This window comes from Echiichthys vipera (genome assembly GCF_963691815.1).
Source record: "Echiichthys vipera genome assembly, chromosome: 19".
In the NCBI taxonomy this organism is placed as follows: domain Eukaryota; kingdom Metazoa; phylum Chordata; class Actinopteri; order Perciformes; family Trachinidae; genus Echiichthys; species Echiichthys vipera.
The window spans coordinates 13,287,451-13,302,798 of NC_139844.1; the positions used below are offsets into that span (position 1 = coordinate 13,287,451).

At 42.0% G+C, this 15,348-nt stretch overlaps 2 protein-coding genes across 2 annotated transcripts in view; one reads left to right on the plus strand and one right to left on the minus strand.

Moving 5' to 3' along the window:
- extl3 (exostosin-like glycosyltransferase 3) overlaps window positions 1–4,655 on the plus strand; it is a 29,048-nt gene extending 24,393 nt beyond the window's left edge. The window contains exons 3-6 of the mRNA XM_083933604.1: window positions 20–147; window positions 1,681–1,825; window positions 1,904–2,032; window positions 3,124–4,655. Of these exons, the coding sequence (XP_083789730.1) occupies window positions 20–147; window positions 1,681–1,825; window positions 1,904–2,032; window positions 3,124–3,333 (612 nt within the window). The 3' untranslated portion in view covers window positions 3,334–4,655. The remainder of the gene's footprint in view (window positions 1–19; window positions 148–1,680; window positions 1,826–1,903; window positions 2,033–3,123) is intronic.
- Window positions 4,656–9,017: 4,362 nt separating this feature from the next.
- LOC310962055 (synaptotagmin-14-like) lies at window positions 9,018–14,945 on the minus strand (the record flags this gene model as incomplete). The annotated part of the gene is made up of 7 exons (XM_083934403.1): window positions 9,018–9,334; window positions 10,036–10,092; window positions 10,497–10,677; window positions 11,342–11,779; window positions 13,153–13,415; window positions 13,674–13,811; window positions 14,057–14,945. 7 exons carry the CDS (start codon window positions 14,943–14,945, stop codon window positions 9,018–9,020), a joined length of 2,283 nt encoding a protein of 760 aa, XP_083790529.1.
- Between the last annotated feature and the right edge of the window lie 403 nt (window positions 14,946–15,348).

Sequence of the window (15,348 nt, forward strand, 5' to 3'; positions counted from 1 at the left end):
TTTTGCCTTATGTCTGCAGGTTGTCCACACAGAAAAGAATAGCCTCAACAACCGCTTCCTTCCCTGGGACGCCGTGGAAACTGAGGCCATCCTGTCGATTGATGACGATGCTCATCTCCGCCACGATGAGATCATGTTTGGGTTCAGGTCAGTGATGGCGACAGAAGGGATGACACGCTATAGGCAAAACGTGTCATATACTTATTGACATTTTACAGTTTAACATAAAGTATTTTAATGCCTTGCAGCATTAAATCAATATGGATTTATGTTTACTCTGATTATAAAAAAATACACCAACAGGATTCCCACCTGTTCTAGAAAACCTGGAAATTTATAGAGATAAGTTTTCCAGTCATGGTAAATTTATTAAAATGACCAAATCAAACTCTACTTGTTGGTAGGATAAGCTGCACGGTATGACACTTTGAAGCAGTTTTACCAGATGTGAAGCGTAATGCTCCTTTTTCATGTCAGCTTACATGTCAGTCAATCTGCAGAGCGAAACAGACTTGCAGCGATCTTTTCAGCTTCAAGTCTGTTTTTTCCAGAGCAGCGAGCAGAATTCAAGAAAAACTCCTGGAAATGTCCAGGAAAATTCTATCTTAAAAAGAGTTGAAACTCTACTAAATGTCTACTAAATGAATTGCAAATATATAATATTTGATACTTACTCACCTTACTCACTTTTTTAAAGGCTCTGCTTTTGGGTATTTTAGATATTAATATTTTCTCAGGGGAGGTGCTATAAAGAACATTGAAATCAATCAATGCAGCAAAATAGAAAGGAAAGCTTCGTCTCCAGTGAGAAGTGCAAATGTTGAAAAAAAATGCAGCAGCATCACATTCCTGAAAACACTGAATTAGACGGAGAAACTGAACCAACCACTTGAGACTGAACCAGATAGAGAATAAAAGGGAAACCTTCTGTCGGAGCCTTGTAGTTTTGATTCATGTGCTAATACTTAGATAAGCTGAATGTGAAGGCCGTGTTTAAACCAATTTAAAGAGCATGTTGGGTTATTTTTGTACACCACCCCTCCTTCTCCCAGACTCAGCTACAACCTAATGCTGTAGCAGCTTGTCCAGACAGGCAAAACTTGGCACTCTCTGTGTGTGTAGGGGGTCATTTGTCATGAATTACCTCAAACTCCCCCCTCAAAATCACCCAGGAATGTTTCCTCGCCTCCACTCTTGCCAAATAGGAAACATAACGCAGCAGCTGACTGTGTTCAGCATTTAAATGGTCTCACATGAGCTCATTTGAAACATTACATTGCTTTTTTTGAGATTTTCTGTGTCTGTAGAAGGAATTCCAAGTATCTAATCTGATCAAGTGAAACTAGAACTTCCCTCAGATACTGTGCTGCAGTACGCGTAAATATGAGCCAACAGGGACATTTTGGTCTTAAATATTCTTATAGAAAACAACAGAAGGGTTTCTTAATTGCTACCAGGAGGCAAATAGTTGTCACATCACTTGTATAGATGACAAGTTGAAACAGATGGATGTTAAATAGTGGCATATGCACAGACAGACAACTGAAAACCAAAATAATGACCATAAAAAAGTGACAAATAGCACTAACGAGTCATCCATAAATCATTTACTCAGTCAAGTCTTAATTAATTGGTTTAAAATGAGAAATCGTGATGACTGTGTCCGGTGGTGTCTCACAGAGTGTGGCGTGAGGCCAGAGACCGCATCGTGGGTTTCCCAGGGAGGTATCACGCGTGGGACGTGAACCATCAGTCCTGGCTCTACAACTCCAACTACTCCTGTGAGCTCTCCATGGTCCTGACAGGAGCAGCTTTTTTCCATAAGGTCAGATATTATAGTCCCAAATCCTCCCAAAAGTAAAACTTACAATATTCATATTGTATCATAATATTATTTTTGTAGTACTACGCCTACCTGTACTCCTACGTGATGCCCCAAGCCATCCGGGACATGGTGGACGAGTACATAAACTGTGAGGACATCGCTATGAACTTCCTGGTCTCTCACATCACCCGCAAACCACCCATCAAGGTCAGTGACAGCGCATGCAGTCCATCTATGCTCAGCTCATCATCCAAAAGCTTTGTGTCTCCCTCAGGCTCTGTGTATTTATATTTGTGCCCACTTAGCCTGGCCATTACTCAAACTGACATATCCAATATTCCACACAAATGTTAAATCAAAAACACAAGATCGAATCGGTGCGCTGTGCCGGATTTTTTTTCAACTGGATTTTTATCGGAAGGACATTTATTACCGGAGTGCATATTTATGGCTAGACAAATAATTATAGCAATCAAGACATGGAAGCTGTTGTAGCAGAAATGTTATTGCAGCCCTCAGTTTAAGTTCTTTTTTATTTAGCTGGTAGTTAATATTCAGGAGTGTTTCAGAGGGGAATTAAGAATGGCTTTGATGGAAAGTGTTGCATGACAGCAACTCACTGCTCAGAATAAGCCTTGTGAATAATGAATTTGGGGCAGGTTTGAATGTGGGGTCCTAAATAAAGGAGGAACTATATTTCTCTTTTAGTCCAAGTAAGACCAATAAAACAGGAAATCAATGTACGCATCACTGTTGATGATGAATTCACAATATTCAACTCAGATTTAGGAATATTTTACTTTTCTTCAACATTTCTGAAGCCTTTTCTTAATTAATTAAGCCTTCTCCCCTATAAGTCAGTAGGCATGATGATTTTAGATTTTATGATTATCTTTGTCTATGATTATAGACAAATATGATATGACATGATATGATATGATTATTGTCTATGATTTAAGACCAGTACTAGAAAAGTAACAGATTTTATCAGCTGTAGCTGTCGATCTTATTGAAGCTCCCTGAATGCTTTAAAACACCACCTTCGACTGACTTTTTAATGTTTAAAGCTTACTAATTTTAAACAGAGAATCTTCAACTGTCAACCGCTTAGCTTCAAGAGCTATTCCCACAAAAGCTCATTTTTGCAAATAATTTGGTGTTATTTTCAAGGTCGGCCTACAGAAACATGTCATTCCTGCAGCATTCTGTTCTCTTCTTTTTCATCCTACAGTAGCGTTGTGCTGTAAAGCTTCACATACACAATAACATACGCACTGTATGTCTTTTATTTATCTTAGGTAACATCGCGTTGGACTTTCCGCTGTCCCGGCTGCCCTCAGGCCCTTTCGCACGATGACTCACATTTCCACGAACGCCACAAGTGCATCAACTTCTTCGTCAAGGTGTACGGCTACATGCCACTGCTGTACACGCAGTTTCGTGTGGACTCTGTGCTGTTTAAAACTCGTTTGCCCCATGACAAAACCAAATGCTTCAAATTCATCTAGCATCGGGCTGAGCGGCCAAGCAAAAAGCCAAAAGCAGAGAGGACTGAAGGACTATAAGTATTTAAAAAACTGCAGCTTCCTCTGTGAGCAGTGATGAAGACAGATGGATGGACTGCCATATAAATGCACAGAAGGAAAGTTTGGGGTTAGAATATTGCCCGAGGGAGAGGAACAAGTTCACCTTAAAGCTGTTGGCTTGGTGGTCTAATCCACAACTCTAGTGAAAAATTGGAGAGGAAGCTGAAAGGGACCACTGCCAACAAAAAAAAGCCTTTTCAGTGGATGTCACTCCTCCTTTTTCCTTGATGTTCTTCAATCATGCTCAATCATCAACCACTACAGATGTCATTTGCACCTCTTAACGGCCTGCTGAGGAAAGAGGACGGTTGTACACAGTGTACAGAAACTCTCCCAGAATAAACTCTACCTGACAATGGAGCTATCACTGACAGACTGATGACAGGCTGCGTTCGGCCCAACAGCCTGTTGACAATTTCAGCTGGGAGAAGATAATTGACACTGGCACATGGCTGCCACTGTTTTTTCCATCTTACAGTTACAAACTGTACTTCTTGTACGTGAGAGAAGCACTGATGGTCAGAAGTATTTTATTGAACAATCTTTTTCCTTTTTTAAAATAATGTCTAAATGTGTAAAGCTCTATGTCAAACGAACATTTTCCAGAACCTCTGCCTGTGTGAGATCAGACACGGACTTGTTAGTCTGAGAATGAGACAGGACCTCCACGGAAGAGTTACACCGGTTGGCCCAATCATGTTTAGTAGTGTTATGTGTTCAAGAAGGAATCCACTTCAGCGGTCACCATAATGCCTCAAATTTGTCATTTGAAAACCAGCCACCATTTTGTCATTTTGTTATGCTTACAGGATCTGCACTCTTTGATGAGTGTTTAAAATAGCCTGTTTTTTATGCTACAGTATAGGGTGTTTACTAATGTTTGTAAAATTGGTCCGCAGTTGAAGTAGTCCTGTTTAAATGTAATAATATTAACCAATCAATGGTTACAATGTCCCTTACTAAAGTGCAACAAAGTCAAGAATCACAGCTGCCAAAATCAACAAACAAATAGGTTGTAATTATAAAGAAGGTTAGATGTACTTATAGGATTATTGTTAAACCATAAAAAAAATTAAAGGGAATAGCTTAACAATTTAGGCAATAAACTTATTTGCTTCCAGGTGGAGAGTTAGATGAGAAGATCTACTGTATACCTCTGTCAAGTTAGCTTAGCACAAAGACTGGAAACTGGATGAAACGGCTAGCCTGGCTCTGCCCAAAGGCACTAAAATTTGCCTGTTAGAACACACACACATATATACATATGTATATATATATATGTATGTTTATATATATATATATATATATGTGTGTGTGTGTATATGTATGTATATATATGTATATATATATATATATGTGTGTATATATATATATATATATATGTGTATATGTATATATATGTATGTATATATATATATATATATATATATATATATATATATGTGTGTATATATATGTATGTATATATATATATATATATGTGTATATGTATATATATGTATGTATATATATATGTGTATATGTATATATATGTATGTATATATATATGTGTATATGTATATGTATGTATGTGTGTGTATAACAAGTTGTAACTAGAGGGGAACTCAGAGTGCAGGCCATGCCCTGTCTTGCAGTGTTAACGAAAGCGAAAAATAATTTGTGTACCCAGCCATGAAAATTGTGCTGCTGACAAACTGAGCCCATAACATATCCTCCTTGGCGGAAGTAAAAATGACTGAGCTGTCAGTATTCGTGCTAAGCTAACTTGCTGCAGGCTGTAGCGTTTAGCCTAACAATATATTAATGAACAGATCTCATCTAACTCTCCACCACAGTGCAAAAAAGCATGCTTGCCAACATGTAAAACTATTCTCTCTAATATATTGCCACCTCTGGTTTAGTGACAGAAGAATTGGATGTGTTCATGTCACCCTCCTATATAGACCTTTACCAAGTTCCGACAGAAACGTCACTTTACAGTGTCGCCATATTGGTTTCACTTTGTTGTTTTTTGTTGTTTTTTTAACCATTGCTTGATGAATGTTTTCTTTGCCAAATAGGTACGATGTCTGCTGCTTAACAGCATCATTTGCAGGGTGCACAGTGTGAATGGTTGCTAAAGGGATGCAGTCTGGTACACCCATATCCACTCTGCATGGTACTTTAGTTTTTTAGGAGATGAACTATTCTAGACCTTCCCATCATGTATTATAAATCCAAAGTCCGTTCTTTGAACATCATTAATTCCTGTAATCTGAACAAAAGATCAACCTAAAAATATCCCATTAAAAAGAGTTTAAGATGTTTTTTTTCCCCAAATAAGGATCTAACTGTGAGGATGCTTTTATGACACAAAACCATCATAAGTCAATGGTTCCTGTATATTTATTGAATATATTATTAAAAAAAGATTTTTTTTAAACTGATGACACATTCAATAAAATGACAAGACAATGTAGTTTATTATTCCTTATCTCAAAGAGGTCCCAACTTGATGGAGCCGGCAGCTTATTTCATTGCCAAGGAAAACTAGCCGGTGCCACTGAATGCTTGAGGGGGAACTTAACTGAGCTGAGAGCAGCACTCAGGCAGACAGAGAGTTTTATAGACGTCAAAATGACCTGGTTCTTAGGAAGGTCGACCTGTAACAGAACGTCATAAACTGACTCAGTGGGCAGTAGTGTCTTTGAAACCATATCTCTACCTGCTCCAGGTGGCTGCTGCTCTCCAGTAAAATCTAAAAAAACAATATTTGATTGAGCATTTTAGATAAAACGAACAAATAAAAAGCCAGATTCCCAATTACACTGGTGTAAAATGGCTCATAATTACCTGGCTGACAAAAGCTGTCCTGGGGCATGAAAAGGGTCAAATGGTATTTTGTCAGTCAAAACCTCCCATTCCTCTAGTCCCTGCTCCCCTCCCTCCCCTCAGGATCTGTGGCACAGCTGGTTTTCCATGGCCCAGAGCAGGATAAACCCCCCAGGAAGGCCGCAGTCACTCTGCTAGGTGTTGGAGTTATGAAACTATGTGCTCCTGGGTCTGATCCACGTCTGTGGGCGAGGCTCCAGCCACCTGTAGCACTGCTGCTTGCACTGTGCCAGACTGATGACAGCGTCAAACCATTGAAGGCCAGATTAATGGAAATAAAAACTCAACATGTTAAAACATTATCTGACTTATGGCCTCATTTTTTCTCCTTCTGCACTATGACTACTTATTTGATCATTTCTATAGAAAAGAGAATCAGATCTGTAGGAAAAGAAATTGTTCAGCCTTTTGGAAAATCAAAATCAAACTTAGCTTGCTTTATGAATACATTGTTACCACTGTTTGCGCGGTGAAAATGAAGCTACAGCTAATTAGCTTAGCATAAAGAATTGAAATAGAAATGGTTGGTCTGGCTCTCTCTAAAGGAAAGAAAACCACCTACCAGCAGCTCTAAACCTCATTAATTAACATGTTTGTTTAATCCATATAAAAACTGAAGTCTGAAATACCACAATTAGCTGCTTTACAGGCCGTTATGGGCTGCACTGTTTCTTGAACGGGAGTGGAAACCCCCAAAAGTTACTGGTCCTGACATAACTGTTAACTCACATGGGAGTGCCTTAAGGAGTGGCACGCTCTGCTGTTTTAAATGGATAATTAATGCCTAGTAGAACAAAATTGTGTTGACCTATCCATGAAAAACAGGTCTTTAATACAAAATCATTTCCGGCTCATGTGCAGTGCCACTTTTCATGTAATACCACCTGTATTAGAGCTCTGTACAAGAGCTAGAACATCGTGCAGAATGAGGGACAATATGTCACTGATCTTTAGAGGTGCTGGTAGGTGGATTTTGATGGACCTTTTTCCGCATATACTCCTGTTACCTCTCTTGATAAGACAACAGGTAGCTTAACATTTACCAAACAAACATGAGACTAGTTTTTTTTCCAAGCATGTCAAACAATTTACCTTCATTGGTTGTAAATGATGCTAATGCACAAATTGTGCTTCTAACTAAATGCAATCCAAACTTGTGATGAACACACTCCAGTGGCTGTTATTCCCTTTGCTGATTGTTTATCTGGCAGGAATACTAGACATCTGGTTTGTATTCGTCCTTTAATGACTGAAATTTGACTTTGTAGAAATGTGGCCCTGCAGCAGCAATGACAGGGTGAGGTGTGGCTGCAGCGCCCCCAACCCAGAGGAGGGGTTCAGATCTGACATCACTGGGACAAGGAGACAGAAAAATGCATCCCACACCCCAGTGCATCAGCCAGCAGAGAGAGTTTACTGAAACACGGGGTGTGGCGGCTGCATACTCTTCAGTAGTCTTATTTTGGGGCTTATTTTCTGACTCCTAGCTTTTTTTTGTGATGAGAGTTAACGACTTTGTTCCAGATGAGAACAGCGCAGGCATTTCTCATATGTCTGGACAAAGTTTTTATTTGATTTTAGCCTGTATTTAACAATCCATCATCCCTTCACTTGTAATCAGAAAATATGATTCACCTCTTTACTGTATTTTAATTTTTGCCACTACAACTCCCTTTAAAGCCAACACTGCTTTCATCGGCACGGCCTCAGAAGCAGCCAGGTTTATTGGACTGTGCAGGCTTTTGCATATTCCTCCTCAGCGGGAAGCACCGTGTTTCTACATGAATGAACATGGCTGAGTTGTCAGAAGGCTGAATGGTGAAACAGGCTCAATCTGTTTTGCACAGGAAAAGAAGCTGCTCTTTGATACCAGTGTCGTGTAGAGCTGTGTCCAATTCTGTTAGAGACTCAGCGAGCACAAGACTGAATTTCATTCCTCTCGTTTAAAGTGGCGTAGGAAGCATAGTGTACCGAGTTATGCAAGACCACATTTGTGTGCACAAACCCCAGAGAGACACCCATAAATCTGGTAAACCATTTGACTGATAATCCAAAAACATGAAAGGGGAAACCAATGAATGGGTCTTGCATAATGTCATGTGCATGTAAACAAACTGTACAAAGCATAGCTCGTAGGCGTAGTTGCAGCATGTTGTAGGCCCTTTGTAACAGTCTTTTTTCATTGCCTTCTCTTTTGTCAATGGCTATGACGGATAGAGAAATGTCTGGTATGCTGGTGGCAGCTGAAGTCCAGAGAAGCCCAGAAGAAACAGGGAGGAGTCTGCTAGTCATGGACCGAGCTCTTTGGTCCCAAGATTCAGAGACAGAAAATGTTTGGATATGTCTTATTATTGTCCTGTAAACAGTTAGTGTACATGCAGATCTCGCTGTAGGCAGAATTACTGGGAAAACCTCCTTGTTGTTGTGGTTAGTTCAGTAATTATAATGTCAGTCATTTTCAGTCTGCCACTGCTTCTTTTTTTATGTCAATAAAAAGGCTGGCGCTGGAGCTTCCACCTCCGCCGATAAAGTCAGTCTGTCTGCCTCAGAGAGTGGCAGATTAAAGGGTATTCATGCAGTCTCTGGCAGTAAAGACTGGGAACCCATGCCCGCCCTCACACCTGTATGCAGCACACGCACGCATCACACATCTCACAAGGTGCTTCCTGCTATCCCCCCCTAACTCTGACCGTCCAGGGAATGTTGTCAATGTCACTCTTCTTAAATCTTTTCTCCTATGTGTCGGTAAGTGTGTGCCAATGGCAGACCTGCTGTCCCTCCGCCTCTTTCATCTCTGTCCAGTGGGCCTGCTGCTCCTCGCCGGTGCTGTTGAGGCCCAGGGAGACCCAGCCCACCCTCTCCCTGGGCCTCATGCTGCTCCGGCGACAGAACACGGACAACACCAGGGACACCTCGGACAGCTGGAAGAGCGCCACCTGGAAGGAGAACGTCTCCTTGTAGGTGGGGTTGGGCTGGCCGCGGCACACGGCAGTCTTACACTTGGACATCTCTTTCCCCTTGGAGTCCAGCATGGTCAGCTTCACGTAGGTGTCTGAAACGAGGTGTGGGAGAGCAGTGAGAGAGTGCCATCAAGTGGTGGGATGTTAGTACTGCAACAAGCCGCAGCCGAGGATTTTCTTGTGCTCTAATCCAAGAACAGATTAAACCTTGGAAGCAGAGTCAAGGTATGGAAGTAAATCAGAACTAAGTGAAGGGTTGAAGACCACTACTATACATTAACGTGTGTTTTTAAAGGGTCAGTTAACAAAAGTATATCTTTTCTCAGTTATCTACATCAGTTAGGTTTGTGTTTTATTTGCCCAATTTTTTTCAGATATTTGTCTGAGGTTTTCCGTTTCATTTGCTGTTTGCGCAGCATTAAAAATGATGAGAAAAATGTTGTTTTTTCAACATTAAAGCATGTAAACACTTTCTAGTAGAACCTGAAATACAAATACCAACCTGACAAAATATGCATGATAGGTCTCCTTTAAAGAGTTAAATGCACTCTGTCAGTGCCGAGAGCCACACAAACAGGACAAATAAAACTAGATACAAAAGGTGAGAAAGTGCCTTATGGATGTTTTTTTTGTTTGGATATATTTTGGATAACTTGCTGTTGTTTGTTGTGTTGAGTGTTTTATTGATAATCTACTCACTTCTAGAATTTCATTCACTGTCAAAACACACTAATCACATAATTCAAATGTATCTGACACTGAATACATTAGGAGGGATTCACCGCTGACTTACCTCTCATGATATAAAGCTGCCCCCCTACGAAGTGTTTTATACAACAGAACAGGCCGTCTGTGGCACACATCACGGCACACAAGGTTGGAAAGAAGAAAGACAGGAAACAGTTTAAAGATTGTGATACACACCAGAAGGCTAGCTTTCACGGGAACTCTGATAAACAGCAATTGCTTCGGCTTTATGGCTTTAATCATTTTTGTTATTAAAATAATGATAATAAAAGAAGCAAGTGTGGTTGCCAGGAAACATTTAAACGTAATGGTGCACAATGTGTTTTTGTTAAATCCTGCTGGGAGTCTTGCCCATCTGTATTGCCAAAACAATTGCTGAGTGTATCCGCACACTTTGGGAAAGATCACAAGGTGAAAAAAAGTTCACATCGTCATTCAACACCTCATTCCAAGCTGACACAAGACCCAAGAATGTAAGAAATGTGACATGGAAGCTTCTGTACGTACTGACGGGTTTGTCAGACGCTGTGGTTTTGAAGTGGCTTCCCTGGATGACTTCGGCAGATAACTGTCCCGTGGCAGAGTTGTAGATGAGACCTAGGAGGATCTCTGGCAAGGAAGAGTCTTCAGTAGAGCGATAGGACAGAGCTCCTGCGCTGCGAGACACGCTTACCACGGAGCCGCAACCCTGACAAGATGAAACACACGGGGGGGTTACTCAAAGAAGAAAAAGGGGTATGTACAAAGTCTTCTTTGGTTTGTAGTAATAACTACAAAAAGACAGGATTCCAACGTAGTCCTTCTGTCACAACCTCTGCCAGGTTTAAGTATTATCTGTCTGTTTCCTGTTTTGCCAGTCTAACTCTCATGTCTTTTCAGACCCTTCCACTCCCCTCTGCTCTGCACTACCTGCTGATTGGATTCACCTAGCATGCCCCACTCCCACACTCACCTGCTCCTCATCAGCTAATCAGTCCCTTCAGAGTTTATATACCGGTCCATTTCCCTCAGTTCTCTGCCAGATTGTCTAGTGTCTCACCTAGCTCTCCAGCCTACCGCTGCGCTGTTCCTGTGTCGAGTTGCCTTTTTGGACTCCTGACTTCTCCTTTTGCCTGCTCCCACTGGGTTTGTTCGCCACGCGGACTGATTACCTGGTTTGACTCCTGCTTTTAATTAACAACTCTGTTTCTGCACCTGTTTTCTGTGTTTTGCTATTGGGTCCCTGCCTGCCTTTTGTGAAAACCTGACACCTTCATCTAAGAATCAGGCCACCAAAGTCTAATAAAATGAATATATACCTCAATGCTTCATGAAACTATGCGCAGAGCAGGATATTTTTAAAGTGTTCTCACTGTGAGTTCAGAGCCCGGCTCCAGGGTGACAGGAAGAGCGATCTTCCCCTGCAGGTTGAGCTTAGTCAGGTAGAACACCTTCTCTCCCAGGACCTTCTCCTTTTTCATCCGCCTGATGCTGTACAGGCGGAAGCGAACAGCGTAATCCCCCAGTGCCTCCTGTTCCACCCTGGAAAACTTAAATGTTTCTGTGAAGACCGGACACGGACCCTTCTGCACGCCGGTCTTGGCCCGTTGCTTCTTGGTGGGCAGCAGGACCAAGTGGACCTGCCACGCGATGTTGCCCGTCTGTTTGAGAGCAGGTATGTCTGTCGCCGCGGTGACGGTGACGGCCAACCACTGCTCGCCGGAGTCGTACTCAAAGGCGACATCCAGCGTGCCGTATTTGGCGAAGGGCTCCGGCTCGTAGGCTGTAAGGAGCTGAGGACCGGAGCCGTCCTGGATGGAGGAGAGAAGGAGTCAGAGGAGTGAAGGAAGGCAGGCAGAGTATAAAAGGAGTCTAAAGTGTTAAAGGGACTTCCAACTTTCTTCTGTTCCTGAATAGTTTGAGCTCAGTTAATTTACTTAGTTAAGTGTCCTCAACAAACTTGGGTCAAGTCATATTTAAGTATAAATAAGAGTTTTATGGAGAGAGACTACACAGTGTGAAGGGACAGGTCTTTCCTTCCTACTGCAGACTTTATAATTAACACTGCTCCAAGATGACTGTTCAGAAAACAACTTATGTGCAATAATATAATTTCCTATGTACAATACTGTTAATACTGTGAACTCACCCTGTCAGTCTGTTTAAATTTTGCCTTTACTGTGTACTGCATTTTTTTTACGGTTTATTTTTGCTTTTTATTGCTTACTACTTTTTTTTACTGTCTACATATTTATCACCGTATCATATCCTGCTTGTTTATTGCAATATCCCCTTTGCTGCTGTAATACTGCAAGTTTACCAGCTGTGAGACTAATAAAAGATTCCTTTCTCTTTCCATATGTGAATAGAGTAATAACTTTATATAGCATCATGAAGATCATGAAACCCCCCCAATGTAATACTTACATTAAGACAGTTCATTTTTTTAAAGTTTCATGAAATTATTTTGATTAAATATGCAAATGAAGCATTAACTAATGCTAATGTGTTGGTGTTAAGAGAAATCTACAGACACAAATACACATAGTGTAGTCAAACACCTAAATGTGTATTTTGGATGTTTGTTGATTTTCTCGACAAACAAAAAAATGAGGAAGAAAAGAAAATAATCTAACATTTTAGGTCCCAACACATTCCAACGTGGTTTCAAGCTGCAAAAAGGTTTGTTTAGCACATGATGAAACGAGGACGGATCAGAACATGTTGATAAAACAATAAATCATCAAGCTACAGAGCACATTTTTATCCGTTTTCTTTCCATTCCCACATGAATTATTGAAAAACAAACACACACAATGATCTTCAGGAGATATATTTTTGGATCTGGGTCAGATTTGATATCAAGATATTCTGTAGGAACAGTAGAAACTGCTGGTAAATGTGTTTTCATTTTAAATAAGTATAACCACCCACTCACCCACCCACATCTCTCCTACCGTCCCTGACACCGTAACCGTAGTAACATTTTCACAGTGAACAAGTCGTCTATTTACAGAAGCGGTCTTTAAATACATATCTAATTACCTGGTAAAAAGGGTCCCTTTTTATACTATAGTTCTGGTGAACTATAAGCTAAATATAAGATATATTTATACTATAAAAAGAGTTGTAGTGTGCTGCTTAAAGACACAGAGGGGGGATCATGCAGCAGCTTTGATCTCACCTCTGGTCCCAGCACGGCGGTGCTGTCACTGGGAATGTCCTCCTCACAGCCTTTGTTGAGGTAGCTCTCTGTGTCCTGGTCCACACTGGCCTCACTGGAGCAGCGGGGGCTGTCGCAGCGCTGTGGGGACGACCCCCTCCTGACCCCTCGCTCTGAGCGGGAGCGAGAGGACACGCGCTGCGCAGAGACCTTGTCCTGGTACGGAGGAGGCTGGGGCTCACCGAGGGAGGAACCCTTCTTTATTCTCTGGATGCTGTTGGCTGCTTTTTCGACAGTGACAGAGAGAGATACAGATGGAGTAATGTGAGATGAGAGGTGTGTTACTGGAGACACACTGTGCTCTGCAGAAATATTCATTATTGATGCAACATAAGGTCGACCGCAGTCAGCTTAAACTGTGCTGAGTCCATGCTTTTAAATAAAACAGCCTAGGGGTCATCAAACTCACATGATTATGTTTGAAATGATTGTTCCAGTAGGTAGTGTATGTGCTCCCGCTGAATAAAGTTTTGCACACTCACCCCGTTCACTGGAGGCTTCGCTGCTGTAGCCTCCCTGCTCAGTGGACTGTTTGCGTTTGTTGCTCCACGCAGAAGTGGAGTTCTGCTGGGCCTCAGCCTCTGGGCCTTTGTCCTCCTCTGTGTCTGATAAAACCCCCTCTGGAACGGACACGCGGAGACTCCAGTTCAAACATTTACATTTATCTCACAGAAGATATGTGCAGTGTTGAAATAGATGCGGGAGACCAGAACAAAGATGCTGAAACTGGCACACAGTGCTCTGGAAAAAGGTGAATTTCAGGGTTAGAACAGAATTTTAAATATTTAGTTTTTATTTAACGATGAAAAGGGCAAAGAAGAAGAAGAGACCCAGGTGGTGAAACAGAAGCAGCACATCATCTAACCTTTGCCTTTCTTTTTCTTCTTGCTTTTCTTCCCTTTCTCCTTCTTTTTCTCCACGGCTGAGGCGTCTTCAGATTTCTTCGAACCCTCCTTTGCTCCTTTCCTCTTCTTCTTGTCTGTCTTCTTCTTTTTCACCGTTGAGGAAGATCTAGAAAGCTCAGCCTCTTCCTCATCATCTCCTTCTCTCTCAATGTCTTCCACCTGTTCCTCTTCTTCTCCCTCCTCTTTTTGCTTTTTCTGTGTTGATAGCCTGCTCTCAGGATCGGGCGATGGAGGAGGTTCTTCATGCTGAGCGGTGGAGTTGTCTCCACCGTCACTCGCCCGTCTGTCTTGTCCACTACTGTTGTCTGTTTTCTCTAAAGCACCAGCTTCCTGCTCTTGGCCTCCATCTTGGGACTCCTCTTTGTTTTTCTGAGCCTTGGCTTCTTTCTCCAGCTGCTTCTCTCTTCTTTCTCTCCTCCTCTGCTCTTTCTTCTCCTGCAGCTCCTTCTCCTCTTCCTTCCTCTTCTCTTCCTCTGCTAACTCAGCTTCTGTCTTTTTAACTCGCCAGCATCCGTCCCTCCATTCCCACTCCAGCTGGCTCTGAGCGCCATCGGCCTCTTTAGTGTCACTGGACTGGTTGGTCTTTGAGGCTGTGTTGCTGGCCTTATTGCTTCCTCCTTCCTGTGCCGTGAAAGTCTGACCAGACTCCTGGCTACTGTTTTCCCCATCTTCCTCGTCTTGCACCTTGTTGATGATAGTTGTGACCTGCTCGGTCAGCTGATCGCTGACAGCGTACGTGACATCGCTGACAGCGTTGGCCAGGTCGTCCACGCGACTGGTGACCGAGTCCAAGAGGGAGGAAATGTTGACAGATGGAAGGTTCTGCTGGAAGCTCTTGAAGAAGGCCATCTCTCAGGCGGGGATCCCGTCACCACGCTGACCGCTAGATTAGCTCATCAGAGGCACTGACACGGACATGTGGTTGTTAGCAGGGTGTGCTGCCAGCATCACAGTGTGTGATGAGATCAACACGTGCATACAAACCAGAATGGTGGCTTTAAAGATTATTATACAAGAGCTCTCTCACTGTGTTTAAAGGTCCCATATCATGCTCATTTTCATTTTCATACTTGTATTTCTGGTTTCTACTAGACCATGTTCACATGCTAATGTTCAAAACAACATTGTTTTTCTCATACTGTCTGTCTGAATAAAACTGTTTTTACCCTCTGTCTTAAAAGCTCTGTTTTAGTGCCCTGTCTCTTAAAGACCCCCCTCCTGAAGAAGCCCAGTCTGCTCTGATTGGTCAGTG